Consider the following 23361-nt stretch of genomic DNA (forward strand, 5'->3'; position numbering starts at 1 on the left):
GAACCTAAGACCGTTTTGGAAGTTAGGAATGTTACAGGTATACTTCCCTTACTAAATTACAGTGCCTAAAGAAAACGACAGCTGCTACCACCCTGCTACCTGACAAAAAGTTCAGGGTGGTAGACAGGTTTGGTAAGGAGATGTATACCTCTTCAAATCTAGTAGTCAGAGCTATTAAATTGCTTGCCTTAACCACTGCATCATCTTTGGAGAGATTCAGCAGACCATCCAATTACTTTCCTAACACAGACAACAAAGAAAAGATTCTTAAACTTACCTGCAGTCCTCTTTGGAGAGTAGCTGCTGTTATTGTTCCCAAGCTCATGCTGCAAAATGCACTTTGACTCTGTAATCTTGATTTTGTTGCTAAATAAATTGCATATCTAAGGAGAGATTCTTTGAATGTGGTTTCCTTGTGGGCAAGTTTACATGTCTATTTTCCTTGGTAAAGTTGATCAACTGTATGATGAAAATAGAGCAGTTCTGTCCAATACAGAAATGCATACTGAGAGATGTTGGCAGTTCATCTGAAATTAATGAAGGTAATAGAGTAATGTGGAATGTTGCAGATAGGAGCTATTTGGGGTTTGTATTTCCAAGCAATGGCACCAGATTGTAAAGCACAGGATGAATTGTTCAACAAAACATAGTAATAAGCAGGAAAAAAAAAGTTCTACTAAATACACAAACCATTTTGCAAGCCACAACAGAAAGAGAGGACCTTTCACTGATGACAGCAGCTTGTGTTTAATTAGTGGTTCAACTTCAGGAAGTCTGGCTGAATGGTGGGTTGGCAACTGAATGAAGGCCATCTGATCCCTCGTGAGGGGCAGTATTCTTCTCAGTGGTAGACTGTAGAGACTGAGGTGGGGGTACTGCACCGTGCAGGCAGTACTCAACTGGGACAACAGCCAGCCAGCTGATCATAGATTGTCCCACATTGTCATTGCAGTGTGCCCTGCATATGAGAGAGGGAGATGTGATTGGGTTATTCAAAAATCTCTACTTCCCACAATGAGATGACCACTAGAGTACCTTGATCCTTCCTTCTTTTTAGAGAGTTTTATGAAAGGAAATAAATGTGCAAGGTAATCAGTCATTCATGGAGCATATGTACTAGAGGTCAGCATAGGGTGGGGGACAGCAGTACCAAAAATAAACATTGTTTGCAAAACATTGGAAATATGCAGTGGTATTGTTTCTACAAACTTTACAATGCAGGTGGCACAAATATGGTGGGTGAGCTTTAAAGTGGGCAGTCAGAACAGTAAGTGAGCACACCTTAAGGTAACTTAGTGGCTGTCTTACCCCCTTCCACCGACCACAGCACATGCTGATAGACTTGTGTACAGCTGATGTCTGCTTCTGACTTTTTTGTGGTACACTATTACTGGACTTCCCAGCTGAAGCTGTGTATCCTGCCATTACCTGCTTCGTTTTCCTGCCTTTTAAGGTCTACTGTTCTTGCCGTGGAAGAGTCATGAATATTATGTCATATTTTGAACAGCTGTAGCATACATTATATTAAGGACAGAATGGTGATTCAAATGAGAGCTGCACATAGTCTGTGATGTAGGGGTTAGTACAGTGTTGTACAACTGGTGTATAATGTATCACCTCTGCGAGGAGGGAGTGTGCTGGGCATTTCTCTAGTGAAACTCTGGTGGTAGCTAAAGCCAAGAAAGAAGATTGGCGGGGGGGGGGGGAGTATAGAGCAGACACGGCTGCCTTATGGCCTAAGAGTGTGAACTCGTACTGAGGTTACTCCCCATTGCCTGCCTAGCCAGACAGTGTCAGCACACATGGAAGGAACTTAAAATCCAGACTCATAAAGATGACAATACCAGTCCCAGATGCCCAAGTCTTATTTCCGGGCCAAGCATAAGTAGAACCTGTAAGTTGGACCTATTGGAATGAATGAGTCAGTCAGTGGAGCAACAAGAAGGAGGTGGTCAAGGGGAGCCGACCCTAAAAATATATAAATATCACATACTGTTATTGAAGAGGGTAATTGTTTGTGTTTCATTTTTATGGAAGAGTTGGTAGCGAAGACAACTGAAGTAGATCAGGTACACTTCTAAATGGGTGGTAGTTTCATTTTTCATGGAGTTGAGCTCTACATTACAACAGAAACACGTAAGTTTGAGAGCAGGAGCACTGTGCTGAAGACAGGTAAGAATGCATCCTAGTAAGTCACTGCAATGCTTTATTTGGTTTATTTTTGCCTCAGCACTTATGGGCATGTTTTTTGGAGAAGGAATTTTGAGGATTGAATTGCAAATTAGTATAAGTTTATTTCTCCTCTTCACAATCTGGTGACCCTGATGCACTTGGAAAATAGCTATTTGGAGTTGGTGGTACAAACTCCTCAGCCCATCTTAGGCATATCATAGTCCGTGATCTCTGAATAGTCACTCCCCCGACATGTCCCAGTGCTTTTCTAAAGTATGGTATGACTATGTCAGCCTTTAGAATGATATAAACAGCAAGACTTTCTGTGATTATATAAAGATAATCATGTATATGAAGCCTTAAAAGAAGACACTTAGAGGTGTTGCTGCAGTATTCTGTAAAAGACATCTATAAAATCAAATCTCTGCGTAGTACAATGTTATGTCTGACATGTCAGAGTTCTTAATTTTATGAAATCCTGATCCCATGATTTTGGGAACTTTGGAAGGTGGTGGGAAAGAATTTCATGAGGTAAAAGTTCACCAGACTTAGTACCAGCCCAGTAGACGTCTCTCCGGTCACACTGCTTCATTTGGTAATATTGCTGGTGGTACCTTTCAAGGAACCAGGCATCTCGTCTTTCAGCAAGACCTGAACCTGACCTACACCCATGAGGGGCTCTTCACGGTAGCACCTGTAGCCTGCCTGTATCAGTGGTAAGTGATGTAAAAAATCTGCTAAGTATTTGTGATTTGTTTTGTTTTAAAGACCTAGAGGTTCTTGTTCTGCAGGTTGGCACTTTGTGAAACCTCAGAGTAACATGCAGCTGATACTCAGTCCTCTGATACTGTCTCCTTTTAGCTGTTGCCTCTCCTAGTGAGTATTTTTCCTTCAAAACAAAATGCCACGGTTAGTTACTGCTTTCTTTTACCTCACACTTTTTAGGTGCTTCTTCGTGTAAAAGAATCAGAAGTACAGTACCTCAAACAAGAAATAAACTCGCTTAAAGATGAGTTGCAGACTGCACATCGTGTAAGCCAGCTTTTCACTTTTTTCATTTTATATCTTGTTTGCGTGACAGACTTGAAATAAAGTAAATATTTATTTTAAACTGTGATATGCTTGTATACTGTGCAAGTGTAAATATGTAATGGTAGTTAATTAAAAGTTAAACAATTTAAGAATATTGTAAAAAAAACTACTACAGCTACATAGATAAGACAGACCATTTTACAAAGTTTTGAGGGATGTTAATTGTTACTAGATAAAATGAGCCTAAATATTTCTTACTGTTATGGTATGTAAAAGAGACAAAGTAGTGATTAGTTGTAATGTTCTCCTGGGAAGGAGATGCCGCCTTATTTGGATAAATAAAATTACTTGGAGAACTTAAAACAATTTTAAAAAAGGAGCTCGATACATAGGGAAAGGATGGATGGGAATGTGATAATGATTTTAAGCGCAATGAACTAAGGAATCTACTTTGAGAACAGATGTTGCAGCACCTAATACTTAAAACAGGGATAGCTGCCTTACTTCGTCTGGCTTTGGTACTGAATTTACTAGCACTACTCACATTACTCCTTGTGTCTGTATCGTTTAGATGAAAGCAGTTTCCTCTGCTCTTTTTAGCTTTCTATATAGTTAGTATATTCGAAAACAAATTCTTCACTCATGCCAAAGGTGGTCTGTTAGAAAAGTGATATCACTGCATTTGATTCACAGTTTACTTCCTAATACTGTAATGTAAAGGAAAAACAGTCTCCCTGGGTGTACATAGAGGGTTGCTTACTTCAGAAACTCAGATTGCTTGTGACATTTACAGCAAACAGATGAGGCATGCCAGCAGATAAACAGCTCCTTTCCAAGGGGCTTTTTTTTTTTTTTTTTACAATAAATATGAAGTACTTCGGGGATTTGTGAGGTACACAGTCACACAACACTAAGCCAACAATTATCACTCAGGCCATCTTTCGGTATATATCTGGTCAGGATGTTGATGATACTGTTACCTGACAGAATGCTTCAGCACTTATCAAACAGTAAAAAAATGAGTGAACAGTCCCAAGGAAGGAGATAATTTACAAGAAACATTTTAAATTAAGTAGCTTTGATGTCCTTCCACCACCTAGATTTTTAGGGAGTACTGCTGGATATTCAGTTTATTTTGCAAATATAAGTGAAGTATTAACTGTCCTAATACTTCCTGTCAAAGTAAGATGATATTTATTATTTATTTATTTACCTTTGTTAACCAAGTAGTGTCTGACTGGGTTGGAAACCCGTTTTCAGCGGAGACCCGGAGAGAAAAGCTCCATAACAGAACACATTAGTTAAAGTACAAGTATTTAGCAACACGTGACAAAAATGCATGTCCTAAGTTCACACAAGGAATACAAGGTATAGCAGATTTTTTACATAGTATGCAAAATAGGTGAGGTAAAAATTAGTTATATAATGTATACAGTCTTGGCAATCCAAATCAGAAATGTTGAAGCTAACAATAGTATATCATGTTCCACATGAAAAATAGAGAGATAGTATGCAAGATATGTAATATATGGGAAGTTATAGGAAGTGTCGTGCCAGGGATAAGCAATAGTACGGAGAGAGACTAGCCAGGGGAAATGCAAGGACAAAGCCAATTGGTATTTAGATAATCTTTCAGGGTAGTTTTAAATGTGAACAGGTTGGGATTTTTTTTTTGTATTTGCTGAGGTAGATGATTCCAGTCCTTAGCTATTTTGTAGGAGTAGAGGGAATTGCTATGATAGTTGTGAGGCTGGGTAATTTTTACCATTAGTTTATTGGATGACATAAGGAGCCTGCAGTTAGAGATAGGTTGAACTAGGCTTGAAAGAGCTGGGCAGTCTGTGGGTTGTATATGATTTTATGGGCAATATAAAGTTGATTTAGTGCTAATAGGTTGGGGAGTTCAAGCCAGTTGAGTTGTCGGAGAGCTGTGCAGTCATGGGTTTGATGGGGTTGATTGGTGGCAAACTTAGCTATTTTGTTATAGCAGGACTCTAGTTTGTTGAGGTCAGTTTTGGATAGGTTGGCAATTGTCTGACAGCAGTAGAGGAGGGTGGATAGCAAGTGTGATGTTGCAGTTGCAATTCTAGCTTTCTGTGTCAGATAGGGTTTAACCCTGTAGAGAGCTCCGAGTTTGGAGTGGACGTTCTTTGTCAGGCAGATGTGTAGTGCATTTGAGTAAGATATTCATCTTATTGAGGGATCCTTGAGAGAGAGGGAAGTAATTCATCATTTAATCAACCCACCCTGCTTTCCTTTATTTTGTTTGGTGATTTTGTAAATGACTCCCTTATAATACACGTCAAAGTGTAAGTCTTCGAGTGTTTTCTCAAGTACTGATAAGTTTTAGCACAAGCATTTGCCGTGAACACCATCTAAGTTAAACAGATAATCGCATATCCTTTTGGGAAATGTTCTTCGTCTTCCCTTGCTGCAGTCCTGACAATTGGGTATAGTCCGCGTCCCAGTCGGCCCGAATACCAGAGTATAAGGCTGACGTCAGTCATGGCGCCTTAGACTGACGTCAGTACGTCAGGGTACTAATGCGCATGACCGACGTCATTTCCTCAGTCTTTTTTGCCGCATGGTCGGATGCAGAAGCAATTTTGCGAGTGCAGGTTGGCGTTCTGAGATTTTCCGAAACCGGAGTTTCAGACCGAATACAGAGTTGGCTAAGTAACCCGTTGGGGAACATTTTGGTTTTTCTTGCCTCAGTATTTAACCGGATGTCAGAAAAAGTGAATAACTGTATTTCTTGTGGGAAGCAGATACCGCATAGGGATTATCATACATTGTGTATACCTTGTTTAGGGCCTGAGCACGACGTTGTTGGTTGCCGCTCTTGTGCTAGATTTAACAAGCGCACTATTAAGAGGAGGCTTGATTGTGCTAGGTTAGTGTTTGGGAAGCGTTGCAATTATACTATGCCGTCGGATGCTCCGACGCCTGCTTCATCTAAGAAGCGCAAGGACAAAACAGTGAAATCTAGGGGTGAGGAACCGGCAGTCCCGGACGTCGGTCCTTTAGAAGGCTCAGGGGAGCCAGAGGTTTTGCCAGGAGTCTCTATGGAGTCTCAGGCAGATACTTTACTGTTACAGGATGTGCCCTCTCAAGAGGTAGGCCAGGCTGAGGGGGCTTCTCAGGTAACTGTTCTTCCCTCTCTTCCCAAGGTAGTTAGGGCCTCTCCTTCTGTTGCCAAAGCTTCTTTTAGAGGAAGGCCAAGTTTAGCTTCTGTAGGGGCTTCTCCTAGCATTTCGGGCTCTGTGCCTAAGAAACATATGCTTAAAATGGCAGAAGATTTGATTACTCTGATTAGAGGTTCTATGCCCCACCTGATAAGAGGCCTAGGGTGGAACAGGAGTTTGATAGTTTTGAACAGTGTTCACAGGCTTCAGAGTCTTCTGTGGAAGACTTGCAAGAGTTTCCTACTTATTCTGATTCTGATGTGGATGATTCCACTCCTTCAGCTTCTCCTCCTGAGGATTTTTCATTTTCAGAGACTCTTCACTCCATGAGGGAGCACTTTAAATGGGAAGGTCAAGATTACTCTGACTCCAGAAAAAGGCTTAGGGAATTCTTGTTTTGCCCCAGCATAGGCCCTTAGCTATTCCTCCTGTGTTGAATGTGGTGGAGGATGTTTTGCAGAGGCTTCTCTGAACCCTGATTCCTTGCCTCCTGCTCCTGTTAAGCCTGATAGGTATTATAGGGTGCCCGAAGCTCATAAGTATTTGTTTAAGAGTCCCAGGGCGGACCCAGAAACTGTTTCTCAGGGGCCTAAAGGTGTTAAAGCTTCTGTGGTTAAAAATCCTGTACCCTCTGATAAAGAGGCAAGGGCTTTGGATAGGTGGGGTAAGAAAGTATATACTTCTTCCACTCTAGCCATGAGGCGTTGAATTGTCAATTTCATATGCTGAAATATCAGAATTATCTCCTTTCACAATTGAAATCTAAGGTGGATGCTTTGGCGGAAGGTATTGAGTGTAAAGAATTGCTGGATTTGGTTCATGTGTCTGAACAAGTGGGTAAGCATTCTTTGCAGTGTGGTTTTGATGCTGTTCAGGCCTCCTCGAGGGTGGCTGCTACTAGTTCTGTTCTTCGCAGACATGCATGGTTGAAGGATCAGAATTTAGCTGAGCATGTTAAGACCAGGATTTTGGATGCTCCTTTACAGTCTGATGTGTTGTTTGGACCGCCTGTGGAAGCAGTTTTAAAGAAAATGGAGGACAAAGCTAAGTCTATGCAGACTGTTAAAGATTTTTGCAGGTGCAGCCTCCGAGTTTAGTAGAAATTGGCCTGCTAAGGGGTGGACATATCCTGCTTATGGTTCCCAGTCTAGGGGTAGGTCTAGGCGTGGTAGGGGCAGGGCTCAAGGTTCGTTTAGGCCTAGATCAGACAGTTCACCTGCTCAGACTTCTGGTGAGGGCAGGGGTCAGTCCTTTCGTAAGCAGAACCAATGACCTGCCTTTTCAGCTGCCAGTGGACTCTCGTCTGGCAGCTCCTTTGGGAGGAAGATTGTCTCTTTTCAAAGAAAATTGGGATTTAATCACTCAAGACAGATGGGTGCTGGATATCATTCATCACGGTACAGATTTTATTTCCACACAATGCCCCTTTCAAAGGCATGCCAGATGTTCCTCCTCCACAAAGAAAAGAGGCTCACAAGCAAGTTTTCAGTTACTCCAGATAGGGGCTATTCAGCCAGTCCCTGTGTCAGAAAGGGGCTTGGATTTTATTCTCGCCTGTTCCTAGTACCAAAGAAGGGGAACACGTGGAGACCAATTTTGGATTTATCTATCCTCAACACTTATCTGGACATTCCCAAGTTCAAGATGTTGGCGTTACAGCAACTGTTACCTCTGCTGGGCAAAGATCACTGGATGGTAACTTTGGATCTCAAGGAGGCTTACCTTCATGTGCCCATAAGGCTAAGTTGCAGAAAGTATCTGCGGTTTGAACTGGAGATTTTCATTATCAGTTCTCTGCATTGCCCTTTGGCTTATCTACTGCCCAGAGTATTCACAAAGGTTCTGGCTCCAGTGATAGCTTACTTCAGGCTTCAAGGCATTCAAATTTATCCTTACTTGGACGACTGCCTGATTCTGGCTCAAGAAAAGGAACACCTTCTACAGCATCTGGAATATGTCATAGCAGTGCTAAGATGCCTAGGGTATTCTGTGAGCGAAATAAAGTCCAGTCTAGTACCCTCTCAAGACATGTGCTTTCTGGGTGTGAGACTGAATACAGCAGCCCAGATGGCCTTTTAACCCCGGACAAACAAAAGAGTCTGTCACTTTACTTCCATCAACTATCTCATCAGTCCGTGCTGACTGCAAGGACAGTCCTTCAAGCATTAGGGTTCATGGCATCTTGTATTCTGGTGCTTCCCAATGCCAAACTGCATATGAGGAAGCTGCAATGGTATCTCAAAATGTATGGACACAGCACTGCCAAGATTTGGACACTGTCATTCAAATAATACCTTGCCTTCAAAAGGAATTCTTGTGGTGGGCTCAGGAATGTCACCTAAACAAGGGACTCTCTGTGACCCGGCCAGAGGCGAGTCAGATTTTAACGACAGATGCCTCGGACACTGCTTGGGAGCTCATCTAAATGGAAAGTGGATACAAGACAAGTGGCCTGCCAGACTACAGCATCTACATATCAACATGAAGGAGATGTTAGCAGTCCAGTTTGCATTGATGGCGTTCAAGGAGTTACTTCTTCCAGGGCAGGTGTTGATTCTGACAGACAACACAACTGTCATGTGGTACATCAACAAGCAAGGGGGAACACATTCTTATCCTCTATGCAGGCAAGCAATGATTTTATGGGAGACTGCGTTAAGCCTGCAACTGACTCTTCAGGCAAGGTTTCTGCCAGGAGCACAGAACTCCTAGCAGATGTATTAAGCAGACAAATCATGGATCCCCACGGTGGAAACTGGATCTTCATGTATTTCAGAAATTGACAGTGTCATGGGGAACTCCAGACATAGATCTGTTCGCTTCTCCACTAAACCACCAGCTGCCAAAGTATTGCACAAAGGGGTTTCATCACACAGCTTGGAAAGTGGATGCTCTGTCTTTCAGTTGGAAAAACCTTCATGTCTATGCCTTTCCACCTCTACCTCTTCTTCCAAAGGTATTACTAAAGGTCAGACAGGACAGGCCAAGGATGATTTTGATAGCTCCAGATTGGCCTCGGCAACACTGGTACCCACTTCTAAGGAGTCTTGTAAAGAAGCCTCCATGGCCTTTACCTCTGATTCCTCATCTGTTATCTCAGAAGGACGGTCATCTGCTCAATGTCAAGCTTCAATCTCTTCATCTCACAGCTTGGCATATTCTGTGTTGAAGCATGGTAGGTCTCAGCTTCCTCAACAAGTTTTAAATGTGATTATGGAAGCTAGAAGGCCTAGTACTAGGAGAGTGTACAGAAAAATGGAAGAGATTTTTATTTTGGAGTACAGCAAAGAATTTGGAGATTTCAGAGCCTAATTTGAGTGTGGCTCTTCAATATCTTACTGAATTATTGGACAAAGGTTTGTCTTTCTCTTCCATAAAGATTCATGCTGCAGCAATTTCAGCTCACTATGATTGTGACCCACCTTTGTTTTCGCATCCTTTGTTCAAGCAGTTTCTTAGAGGGCAAAGAATATAAGACCCCCACGTAGAGCTCCTACTCCTGCTTGGGATCTCAATTTTGTGTTGGAAAAACTTACTCTACAACCTTTTGAGCCTGCAGCTACTGCTGAATTGAAATATTTGTCATGGAAGACTGCTTTTCTGTTGGCTATTACTTCTGCAAGAAGGGTGTCTGAGTTGCAGGCCCTTATGGCAGTAGAGCCCTTTTTGATTTTCCATAAGGACAGGGTATCATTACGTACTAATCCTTCCTTTATGCCTAAGGTGGTTTCTAGTGTGGCTTTAAACCAAACTATTCATTTGCCTACGTTTTTGCAGATCCTCAAAATAAAGGGGAAAAGATTTTGCACACTTTAGATGTACACAGGCAATTGCGTTATTATTTGTGCAGGACTAAAGATTTTAGGCAGTCTCAACAGTTACTTGTTTCTTTTGCTTTAAGTTCACAGGGCAAGCCTGTGTCAAAGCAAACTATTTCTAGGTGGATTGGCTTTTGCATTGCATTTTGTTATTCCCATCATGGCAAAGAGGTTCCAGCTGGGATTAGGCCTCATTCCACTAGGGCTACTGCCACTTCAACAGCATTTCTAAGGGGGGTGGCAACTAAGGATATTCTGGAAGCAGCTACTTGGAGTTCAGTGCATACTTTCTCTAGGCATTATCACCTGCCTATATACTCTAAGACTAGAGCTGGTTTTGCCACAGCTGTTTTACAAGGCATGTTGTCAGCTCCTGCTACTTTATAATTTGCCAGCCTCCCTTACCTCTGCTTTGGGATTCTACCCAATTGTCAGGACTGCAGCAAGGGAAGACGAAGAACATAGTACAGTTTTGTACCTACCATAAATGTAGATGTTCGAGGATTCCCTTGCTGCAGTCCAATTTACCCTCCCTCCTTTCCCTCTGTGTTTCAGGGTGGTTGTGTAGGTGAGTTTACATGCTTATATTTTTTGTATATATTACTGTATATATTGTACATGTTTTTTGGTGCAGGTTGTTTTGGGACTTGTCTTTTTGGGTCTTCTGACATCTGGGGCAAGAAAAGACTGAGGAAATGACGTCGGTCATGCGCATTAGTACCCTGACGTACTGACGTCAGTCTAAGGCGCCATGACCGACGTCAGCCTTATACTCTGGTATTCGGGCCGACTGGGACGCGGACTATACCCAATTGTCAGGACTGCAGCAAGGGAATCCTCGAACATCTACATTTATGGTAGGTACAAAACTGTACTTTTTTTCTTTCCTTCCTTGTGATGAATGTTTGCTTTTTGTATTGTAGAGTTTTAGCTTTTGTGATTTATTTATTTTTTTCAGGGAAAGACTACTGCATTTCTACTTGTAAGAAGTTTTCACATTTTATAAAAGAAAACACTTAGGACCAGGAAAGAAAACCTAAGATGTTCTTCGTGTTTCACTGTTGCAGTCATCACATTTGGGTTATCCTTGCCAGGGTAGCCCTCCGCTGGCCTGAATACCAGAGTCTTAGTATTTCTGCGTCGGTTGCTGTCACTTCAGGACTGACGTCAGGTCGTCAGTAGTATAAAGTAAGGCAGCCGATGCCATTACATCAGTCTTTCTTGCCGTGGAGCCCGAAACAAAAGCAGTTCGCAAGTGTGCCGGTCAGCCACTACCTTGAGTTTCGTCTTCTGAATTGAAGCTGAAGTCTTCTAAAGCTAAGTACCCTGTTGGGGATCCTTTTTTCTTGCACTAACCGATGTCAGAAAAAGTTAACAATTCTCTCGCTTGTGGAAATTGGAAAGCAAATACCACACCTAGACTTTCATTCTTACTGCGTCACTTGCTTTGGCCCAGACTACGATGTCCCCCACTGCCGCTTCTGTGCTTTGTTCAACTCCAGAACTATAAGACATCGCGCCCTTATTGTAGCTAGATATTTTCACTTACAGGCCTCTAATTCTGATATGGCTTTGGTAAGCCATCCAACAGCAGATCTTCCAAAAAAAGTAAAGATAAAGACAGAGACAGACTGCACAGGTCCAAACCTACCGATGACACTCCCGTTAAGCTAGTCATCAGTTCTCCAGTCCTCAGTGAGGCGCTTTCGCAGCCCTTGATGCCCGTTTCTGTGGATTTGCAGGCTGCTACTGAGACGCTTTTGGAGTTGGGTATGCCACAAAACTCTTCTTCGACTAAGGATCCTGCGGTCGTCTCTACCTTGGATGGGTCCGGAGCCGCTGAGCAGGCACCAGCTTCCGAGGAAGTCCTTCACACTACCGATTCTCGACACAAACTGACTACTTCTTTTGCAACTACCGTTCTCTCGAAAACTACTGAGTTTCTTAGGCCCAGGTTACAAACCACACCCAAGAAACCGACGACCCACTCTCAGGCACCTGCTTCCTTGCTTCAGTCTCAAATGCTTAAAATGGTGGAAGACCTTATCATGCTGATCAGGGGAAGCCAAGCTACCTCTTCCAAAAGAAAGAGATCTGTCCCCTGTAGTTTTGTTTGAACAGGAATCCGATGACTCTGATACATCTGAGTATGAAGACATGCAACCCCTCTCTGCTTATGAGGATTCTGATGCAGAGGATTCCATTCCTTCAGCCTCTCCCTCAGATGATTTTTCCTTTGGGGAAACCCTTCACACCTTAAGGGAACATTTCCAGTGGGAAAGTCAGGACTACTCTCAATCTAAAAAGAGCTCAGGGGAATTCTTAGATCTTCCACAGCACAGACCCCTGGCCATCCCCCCAGTCCTAGATGTTGTGGAGGATGTATTCCTGGAATCCAGCTTGACTCCTGACTCCCTCCCTCCTGCACCCAGAAAACCAGACAGGTATTACAAAGTCCATGACTCACACAAATTTCCTTTTAGAAGTCCTACTGCTGACCCTGAGGTAATTTCTCAAGGGCCTAAAGGAATTAAAGCAACCTCTACTAAGAATCCCAGCCCCTCAGCTAGGGATTCCCGAGCACTAGACAGATGGGGTAAAAAAGTATACACCTCAGCTACTCTTGCTATCAGAGCACTAAATTGTCAGCTCCATATCCTAAAATTTCAGCAACATACCCTGGAACTCCTCAAACAAAAAATGTCTTCCTTTCCTGCTTGTACAGAATCCAAGGTGTTACAAGAGTTAATGCATTCTGCAAGTCAACTAAATAAACACACCGTGCACTGTGGTTTTGACGCCCTAGAAGCTTCTTGCAGGGCAGCAGTCACTGGTTCGGTCCTTAGAAGGCATGCATGGCTTAAGGAACAGCCCTTGCCAAACCATGTTAAATCTAAATTTTTTTGATGCCCCTTTGCACAAAGACAACTTATTTGGCACTAAGGCAGAAGAGGTCTTAAAAACAATGGAAGAAAAAGCAAAATCTATGCAGACAGTTAAGGATTTCTTACAGATCCAGCCACCCAGGTTCACCAGGCATTGTCCCTCCAAGCACTGGTCCTTTCCTGCTCCCACCAGGTCAGTTCAGTCCAGACCCCAGAGAGCCAGACCCCACAGACAGCAGCCACAGGTTATGCAAAGATCTAAACAGTGGGCTACTTCCCCTTCAAAATAAAGGAGTTCTAAGCCACCTCCTTATGGTAAGAACTTGCAGTGACTCTCCTTCCCCACCCCCTCCCTCTGCCCACCTCCACTTACCCCTAGGAGGAAAACTCTCCTTTCATGCAATCAATGACTGCTGGGTTCTCAACATAGTGTCCCAGGGATACAGATTTTCCTTCCACACCCTTCCAACTCCAAAAGGGTTCCCAGATCTACCTCAAAACCAGTTGGCAGAGGCGCAAAAGCAAGTCCTTTCCCTGCTCTCCATGAGGGCAATAGAGCACGTTCTTGCAGAACAGAAAGGCCAAGGTTTCTACTTTAGACTTTTTCTGGTACCCAGGAAAAGAGGGCACCTGGCGCCCCATCCTCAATCTATCTATTCTAAACACCGTCCTGGTGATCCCAAAATTCAAAATGCTCACCCTACAGCAGCTGCTACCCATGCTGTTCAAGGATGCTTGGCTAGCCACCCTAGACTTAAAGGAGGCCTACCTCCACATTCCTATCAAGGAGTCATGCAGGAAATATCTCAGATGTTCTTCATGGCATCTTCCATTCTACTCCTTCCATATGCCAGACTGAATATGAGGAAACCTCAGTTGTACCTTAAAGGCCTTTGGTGTCAACACTCCCAAGACCTGGAAACTCTTATACCTATAATACCTGGCCTCAGAAAAGATTTTCTTTGGTGGGCAACATCAGCTCCCTCAACAAAGGACTACCTTTCTCACCACCCCATGCCACCCAGACCCTCACCACTGACGCATCAGATTATGCCTGGGGTGCACACCTGGATGGCAGGTGCATACAGGGCCAATGGAGCCCACAGCAAATCAACCAAAAAGAGATGATAGCTGTCCAGCACGTCTTGATAGCTTTCAAGCCTCTTCTCTACCCAGGGGCTCTCCTGATCAAAACAAACAACACAACTGTGATATGGTATATCAACAAGCAGGGAGGGACTCAGTCCTACCCTCTATGCAGGCTGGCCATGACCCTTTCGCACACAGCCTCTGCCATGCAACTCCACCCGTTAGCACAATTCCTACCAGGTTCTCTCAACTCACTGGTGGACCACTTAAGCAGAAATTTTCTGGAGCCACACGAGTGGCAGATCAACAGAAAAACCTTCACCCTAATAACTCAGAAATGGGGCACCCCAAAGGTCGACCTCTTTGCCTCCCACACCAATCATCAGCTCAGCAAGTTTTGTACCAGAGAGCATCACTGCAGAGCTTGGAAAGTGGATACCGTATCCTTCCCCTGGGTCAATCTATTGGTCTATGCTTTTCCTTCACTACCTCTCATCCCCAGGGTACTGCTCAAAATAAAGGAGGAAAAACCAAGGACAATTCTTATAGCTCCAGACTGGGCTAGCTGCACAGCCTGTCCCCTCTGCTACCTTGGCATCTCCTTCAGATTCCAAACCTCCTGACCCAGAGGGAAGGGGAATTCATGCATCCCCAATTGCAGACACTCAGTTTGGCAGCTTGGATTATTCCCTAACCCCCGATCAATCTGCCAACCTCACCAAACCGGTTCTAGATGTTATACTTGAGGCCAGATGCCCTAGCACTAGGAAGGCTTATGCTGACAAATGGAAAAGGTGCTGCACTGATTCAGGCTAAGGGAGCCAATACGGCACAGCCCTCCCTCTCTGTCATCCTAGATTACTTAGCTGACCTGCTACACAGTGGACTGTCCTTATCCTCTATTAAAATTCATGCCTGTGCTATCTCTGCTCATTTTCCTACTGAGCAGCCCCTTTTCTCACACCCTCTCATCAAACAGTTCCTAAGAGGTGCTAGCAACTTGAGGCCACCCAGAAGAGCACCAACCCCAGCTTGGGACTTTAACTTTGTGTTGGAAAAGCTCACCCTTCCCCCTTCGATCCTGCCTCTTCAGCAGAGCTAAAATTTCTCTCCTGGAAGACAGCTTTCCTTCTGGCCATCACTTCAGCCAGAAGGGTCTCAGAGCTGCAAGCACTCATGGCTGTAAAACCCTTCATCTTCCATGCTGACAGGGTATCCTTCAGGACTAACCCATCCTTCATGCCCAAGGTGTGGTGTCCAGTGTGTTTCTCAACCAATCCATTCATTTGCCAACCTTTTTCCCTAACCCACAGAACAAAGAGGAAAGGATTCTTCACTCTCTAGATGTGCACAGACAGCTCAGATTCTATCTAGACAGGACTAAATCCTTCAGAAAGTCTGATCAATTGCTAGTTAATTTTGCTTCAGGGGCAGAGGGCAAAGCCATCTCCAAACAAACCATCTCCAAATGTATGTCACATTGCATCCATTTCTGCTACAAACAACATGGAAAACCTCCCCCGAAGGGGGACAAGACTCACTCCACCAGAGCAGTCTCCATCTCTGCAGCTTTCCTCATTGTAGTCCCCACCAGGGTCATCCTGGAGTCTGCCACCTGGGCATCTGTTCACACCTTTACAAGACATTACCACCTGCCTATCTTCTCCAAAGACAGGGCAGCGTTTGCCTCTGCAGTTTTGCAGGGCATCCTAGCCAGCCCCTTGTTTCCTTGACTGCCTCCACCCTTTTCCTCAGCTTTGAGAATCAACCCAAATGTGATGACTGCAACAGTGAAACACGAAGAACATAGTACAGTTGTGTACACTTACCATAAATGTAGATGTTCAAGTGTATTCACTGTTGCAGTCCTGGTTTCCCTCCCTCCACCCCCCCTTCTTTCTTCTCTTTCCTGACAAGGGACATAGTGTATTTACTTTCTACTGGTGGGGCTCTTCCACCAGAACCTGGCTCCCACTTGGGGGCTTCTGACAGTTTAGGGCAAGAAAAACTGATGTAATGGCGTTGGCTGCCTTACTTTATACTACTGACGACCTGACGTCAGTCCTAAAGTGACAGCAACTAACGCAAAAATACTAATACTCTGGTATTCGGGCCGACCGAGGGCTACCCTGGCAGGGATAACCCACATGTGATGACTGCAACAGTGAATACACTCGAACATTTACATTTATGGTAAGTGTACACAACTGTAATTTTTCCTGGAGCTTCAAAAGTTGCTGACAGTGAACCAAGGAATGCCCCCTTCCTTCTGTGTCCTCAGCAGTGATGATTTCTCCTTGTATATCTAAAAAATGCGAGCCTAAGCTCCACAGATAAATATGAAAAAGAAGACATTATCTAGAGAAGTGGGCAAGATGCAAGAGTTCTGAGATCCTGTCAGTCCTGCAGAGTTGCCTTCTATTTAGCTTCTTGCTCCAGCACCGTCTCTTAACTGTTAAAGGCCCTTCAGAGGCTGACAGCAGTGAGTTGTTTTCTGTATCTTCCTAGGCTCACCAGAGATTGTTACTGTGTCACAGCTCAGCACTGGATTCCAGGCCTCAGGAATTATCAGCCTCACAGCAGCCAGTGATAATATTTTAAATAAACTTTCTTCCTTTGGAATTTCTATCCAACCTTTGTATTAATTTTTATGTCCATGAGATGCTTGCTCCAGCCTTTTTTTACTACAAACATTCCACAAAGGAATATGTTGTAGCATGGCAAAAGGTCTGCACTCCCTTCATCCAGCTTTGTAACTGCATTTCTGGTATGATGGCCTAGGTAAATGGAGAAGAGCTTGCTTACTGGATCTGTTATCTGACTCAAGTGTTGGTGTAGAGTACCAGGACTTCACACCCCCTACTTTAAGGTAATTCCTTCTTAGAATATGAAATGGGAAAAGTTGGGGGGGACACTTTCTTTGGTTTGTCCTCCAGAAGATGTCGTCTTTAGTGAAGCTCTCATTGAAGAAATGACTGGAATGGGGTTCCAAGAAACTATTGGATTTCCATAAAAATTACTATGACTTGCTGAATATTGATGAATCCCAAACCAACAGCTAATTTTCATTTTTTCCAAGCATAGGAAGGTGCTTTGGAAAATGCTCCACTGTAACCAGATTGTCAGTCTCCAGCTCTTGTAAACTGTATTAATCTTACTAAGTGGAAGATGCAGTAAATGGCTGTGTAAGAACCCTATTGCTGACCCTGCAGTTCTCTATCTAGATGCTTTCAAGAGATCAAAACTGGCCCATTTTAATAACACCCTTCCTAATGGCAAAGAAAGAAGGGTGATGGAATTTTTTAGCAAAAAAAGGAGTTTATACTAGTTCCACAAGTCACAGAAACTACAGAGATTGAATCACAGTTCTCACCCCCCCAAACAAAATATTTGAAACTGACAGCTTAGGTACACATATGTTTCTATGCTTTAACCTGTATAGTTCACGAGCAAAAAAAAAAAAAAACGCAAGCTCTGTATGTAGATATATGCATATACATACATACACACACACACACACACACACACTCTCACACACACACACGTATATATATATATATATATATATATACATATATATATATATATGCGCATATATCTGTATATACACATACATATATATGTGTTTGCAAGGATTGTGCTCCCACCACCCACATTACTTAATTATTTTCTCTCCAGGGTCACAGCAATTTGGTAAAAAGTCATCACAAACACAGTGAAAGACCTGTTTCACTCTTTTTCTAGGAGCTTGCTAATGTTAAAAACATTAATATACAGTAGCACTTGAGCACCACTACATTGCTCTTGCATGAAGCAAGCAGCAAAACATGAGAAGCTAGTGTCTTGAGCTACAAGGTTCGAGGAGTTCTCATATGAACAATGTCATACCAAGCAGCAACAGTATGGAAGCTGTTTTCACATTTTGGACATGAGCCATAGATTGCCCAGTATACATGTTGCAATGTCAGGAAGATCTACGAATAACAAGTACATCCGCTTCAATCTATATGACTTAAATGTCAGGTTCAAATCAGCTCTGCACAGAAAATATAACCAAACTCGAACTACTACCATCCTCGCACATAGCTTTGTATGTACTTTGTCTTCATATTTTATTTCTTGTGTGTTTTCATTCTTCGTATTTACTTTGTTGCTCGTGAAAACTGCAGCAAATGGTCGCAGGCCCTTTAATTTTTTGCATTTTTGTTGAAAAGTTTCCTTTTATGCAAGACCTTTCATTATTTATTCAGTTGTTAAGGTTAGGTCAGTCCTTTTTCTTATGTATTTTACTATGGTGTTCTATTTCTTTTTTTATATTCTTTAGTTGGTCTCCTCCATAGTCCACTGCATTTATGTACTGTTTTATACTGTTTTAACTGTATTTTTCATTGCTAGATATAGTTTCATTACTCTAATTGCATGTTTACTGAATTACTTAACTGTAAACTGTATTTTCATACTGAGAGTTGTATTTTATGTTTGTGAGTGCTCTGTCTGTGCTTTTCTGTGCATTTTTGATTTTTTGAGGTTTCTGTGTTCTAGTCTAGTCTGTTTGCAGTTAAAAGCATTCTCTAGAGTCTGCTTGATCTGTTTAAAACTTTCATTTAGTGGCTATAGCTAGTAGCTGTAATAGTCCCCCCCCCCCCCGCCTATTGTTGTGGTGTTCTTATACTTGGTGGCTTTGCAGTTGCCCGCCCATACTCTATATTTGATTTGTGACACTCCTCCCAGTCTAGTGTCATTAGTTCATTCAATCTAATAGAGAACATTTGTGAAGGCCAACCCATTCAGATTCTTAACCTTGAATTAACGTCTGTTCCAGCTTTCTCCATTTCCACTGTACTGAAAAAAAATTCTAAGCTTGTTTCCCCTCTTTCCTGTAACAAGTCTAGTCCAGATACAGATTTGCTGTATCCAGGACTAGGGTTGCCACCTTTTAAGCGGGCCAAATTGGGACATGGGGGTGTGGCCAATATGACACTGGTCACACCCTCTACCGTGATGTCACTACCAGAGTGGTGAAGGAGATGCAGTTATGGGTATAACGGATGGCTGCTGGAGTGGCTACCTGGTTGGTGGGAGTAGCAACTGGATGGATGAATGGATGCAAGGCTGATTGAATGGATGCATGGCTGGATGGATGTCTGGCTACATGAATGGATGGATGGGCTGGCTGCATGAATGGCTGGGGGCTGGATGGATGGCTGGCTGGAGTGGCTAGCTGGTTGGTGGGAGTAGCTGCTGGATGGATGGCTTGATGGATGGATGACTGGCTGCATGAATGGATGGATGGCTGACTGGCTGGATAGATGGAGGATGGCTGGCTGGCTGGATGGAGGAGGAGGATGGCTGGCTGGAGAAGGATGGCTGGCTGGCTGGATGGAGGAGGAGGATGGTTGGCTGGATGGAGGATGGCTGGATGGATGGAGGAGGAGGATGGCTGGCTGAAGGATGGATGGATGGATGGATGGATGGATGGATGGATGGAGGAGGATGGCTGGCTGGCTGGCTGGAGGAGGAGGATGGCTGGCTGGCTGGATCGCTTTTTATATTAAAAAAAAAAAAAAAAAAAAAAAAAAAAAATCTGCCGTTTTTTAGCGGCTGTAGAAGTGCTTAAAACAAAGAGCTCCTACAGCCGCAATCTTTGCAGGGCTCTTCCTGCCCCAATCCCCACCCCTTTTGTGAATTGCAGCCAATTGCTGCATGAATTAAAGCACCCAGACCTAACAGGCAGCAGCTTTGCCTGCAGGTCCGGGTTGGTGACATAACTGAATTGCCGTGAAAAAGCCGGAAGTAATTGAGATTTTTCCATGGCAATTCAGTGCGATCGCAAAAGTGGGACTTTTCAGGTCCCACTACTTGATACAGCGGGCAATGGGATAAGGTGGCTTAACCCATGAGTGTCCCGCTGACAACAGACGGGACGGGTAGCAACCTTATCCAGGACTGTTTGTGATTTCCTGCCCCCCCCCCCCCTCCCGCTTAACTAGGGTTAAACTATTCCTGGCGCCTTAAAGTCTGCTCTTCAAATTTTCCCTTGCAACTAGCCAGCTTTTTAGTTTTAGCACTCAAATCTGTTTCTTTGAGCTCAGCACTTGTTCAGAACTCATTGTAAGCACTAAATAAGCTACAAATTACTACAGCACTCAACTTTCCTCACTTGTCTAGAGGAAAACATTTTTTAGTACTTAATAAATATGCACCTATCCAGGCATGTCTAAAGGCCAGCTCCCGGTGTTTTCTTTTGTCTACCTGATGAATCTGGGCATCTTGGGGCAATGCATCAATTGCCTCATGTACACAGGCAACCTTCTCCTCCTACCACCCAACACTACAACTTGTGAGAGATGCACTTATGTAGTCAAACTGGAAGCAAAGTTTCTTCACCAAAGACTGGACTAGACAGTCAAGAGGAGAAGGTAAACACGTGCACTACACCACGCTCATCACATAGTCCCTCAAAACCTACACTACCAAAACACATGCCTACATTTGCGGAGGCTCTCTAAAAATCTGCCCAAACAACCGAGACCTCCAAAGCAGAAATGCAAGCAACCTGCACCCCCCCAACACAACCCAAATGACACACAGCCCACAAACTCAGTGTGCCACTCAACTATAGCCCATAAGACATAACATACCCAGCATTGTAGTCATAGGTGACTCTGTAGTCAGGCACACTGATGTTCCACTCACCAGGCTAAACAAGGAGACAGTTACTGTCAGCTGCCTGTCAGGTGCCAGGATCCGCCACATAACGTATGCACTCAGGTCACTCCACAGCAAGTAGAAATATGACTCTGTCATTGTCCATGTTGGTGTGAATGACCTGAGCTGTACCTTCCTGGACTACATGAAAAGAGACATGGAGGAGCTCTCTGATCTTGTAGCCCAGGCAGGTATGACCCTAGTCCTGAGTAGCATCCTGCCATCACCCAGAATGATACCACAGTACAAGGACAAATTGATTGACTTCAACAATTAGCTAAGCTTCTGGTGTCATTCTAAGGGAATCCAGTATCTGTCTGCCTGGGATGACATGATAGACAGGCCACTATGCTTTGCCAGAGATGGCCTGCAACTGTCACTCTTGGGATTCCAGATACTGTCAAAGGCTCTTGCCCACCCCATAGTGACTTTTTTTAGGCAAGGTTCAAATGACAAATTCACCACCATAACAGGTACAAGCAAGCAAAATCTGAGGGTAATGCTACTCAATGCTAGAAGTCTAAACCTCAAAATGCACTCACTTGTGGCACTCCTTAAAATGGAGAATATCGACATCTGTGCAGTGACAGAGACCTGGTTCAAAGCTCCAGAAAGCACCCCTGCATTACCAGGCTATAATTCATACCCCATCTTTTGGCCACCTAACCCAGACCGAAACACTAAAGACGGAGGTGTGTCCATATTCATTAATGATATCCACACCTCCAAGCTAGTTGCTCAGCATAATGCACCCGAGTTTATCCAAGTTCAACTAACTCTTGCCAAGACTGCAGTCCAGATTGTAGCTTGCTACAGACCCCCCACCATGCCACAGGATTCCCACTCCTCTTTTCTTGATACACTGGAAAATATTAGGGTACAGCCCAACACCCTAATAATGGGTGATTTCTAGTATCCCACTATTAACTGGGAAAACTACTCGTGTACCAGCTCTATTGCTCAACGTTTTCTGGAATTTAAAAATTCCAATGCCTTGGATCAATTTATCCACACCCCCACCAGGGGCAACAGTATCCTAGACCTGGTCATCACCAACATGGGTGACCGGTGTTCCACACTAGAGTTCAATTCCTCGTTGGTCAGATCAGACCACAAGCTAATCATCATAGACATCCACATCCCACCCGCACCCCCCCATTAGGGAAACAAACGTAAACAATTTCTCCAAAACTAACTTCACACTTCTTAAGACAGAAGTGGCAAACTTCACGGCACCCATGCAGATGGACAATAGAGGTACGGCTGCTGAATCCTACACAAATGCACTTTATAAGCACTTACATGAGTGCATGGATCGTGCTATCCCTAACAGAACCAAGATGCTATCCTCCAAAAAAAGGAAGCCAGTCTGGTGGTGGTCTGCTATAAACAAACTCTACAACAGAAGAAAGAAACTATTGCAAAAAAAGAGTAAAATCCCATGATTGGAGGAACTCCCTGGTCAGCCTCAGAAAGAAGCTGCGATCCCTCATAAAATCCACCAAAGCTAGTTATGAAAACAAAATCGCCACTGATTCTAAAGACAACCACAAAGCATTCTATAGCTGTGTCAAGAATCTCAATGGCAACACTCAGATCTACTCTGAGTTACAGCACAATGGCATTAAATATACAGATGTAAAATCAAAAATAAAATAGCTGCTATGTATGACGTCTCCAGTAACAGTAAAAATAAATGACAAAAATGTTTAGGAGACCGTCTAGACAGTGCAACAGACTTCAAAGCAAGTTCACTTCCTCAAAATAACTGAACCAAATACCAGATAGTGTAACCACTGTCCGTTAAACATACAAAGTAACTTTTCGTTTTTTAGGTCAGTATTCACCTCACCATCAGTGGTTTAGAAGAAATAATCCATACAAGATAATCGAGATGAATTGAGATACTTTAATAGCATAAAACTGGCTAGCGCTTTCACCTTATAGGCTTCCTCAGGCCAAACACAATAAAACGCTTTTAACAAATATATATACTCTCTGTCTTAATGACATCACTTCCTTCTCTATGAATTAAGAAACAATCGTTAAAATTAAAATAAAACTTAAAATGCTGAGCAATATATGTGGTATAATAATAAAAAGTCATTCATCAAAGATAATCTCTTTTGCTCAGAAACTATGTAGCATATCATGCATTAAAATTAGAATTAAAATCTGTTACGCGAGCAACGAAGATGACTTTAACTCCATAATGATGCATGCTATTAACATAAAAAAGCTCGCTTATGAAAACTGAACGTATTTAATTGAATTAAATATATATTATCTGACTTGATGTAAACATTCAATTTAAAGACAAATTCAGTTAGAAACAAATAAGTATGCATTAAGATGTGTTAATACATACTGTTTTACCCAAAAAAACAGGACCTGACATCTTTTTTGTTTACTCCATATCAATTTGACACATCTTAGATTTAAGTGAATAAGTAAATGATAAATATGTGCTTA

At 43.1% G+C, this 23361-nt stretch overlaps 1 protein-coding gene across 1 annotated transcript in view; it reads left to right on the forward strand.

Annotated features, from left to right (window-relative positions):
* Nucleotides 1–23361, forward strand: part of LOC122799215 (myosin phosphatase Rho-interacting protein-like) — a 2938789-nt gene that overhangs the window by 2595633 nt on the left and 319795 nt on the right. Inside the window, exon 20 of the mRNA XM_044068133.1 lies at nucleotides 3118–3204. Within this exon, the coding sequence (XP_043924068.1) occupies nucleotides 3118–3204 (87 nt within the window). The remainder of the gene's footprint in view (nucleotides 1–3117; nucleotides 3205–23361) is intronic.

This window comes from Protopterus annectens, chromosome 4.part0, assembly GCF_019279795.1.
Source record: "Protopterus annectens isolate FY-2018-M chromosome 4.part0, PAN1.0, whole genome shotgun sequence".
NCBI classification, from domain to species: domain Eukaryota; kingdom Metazoa; phylum Chordata; order Ceratodontiformes; family Protopteridae; genus Protopterus; species Protopterus annectens.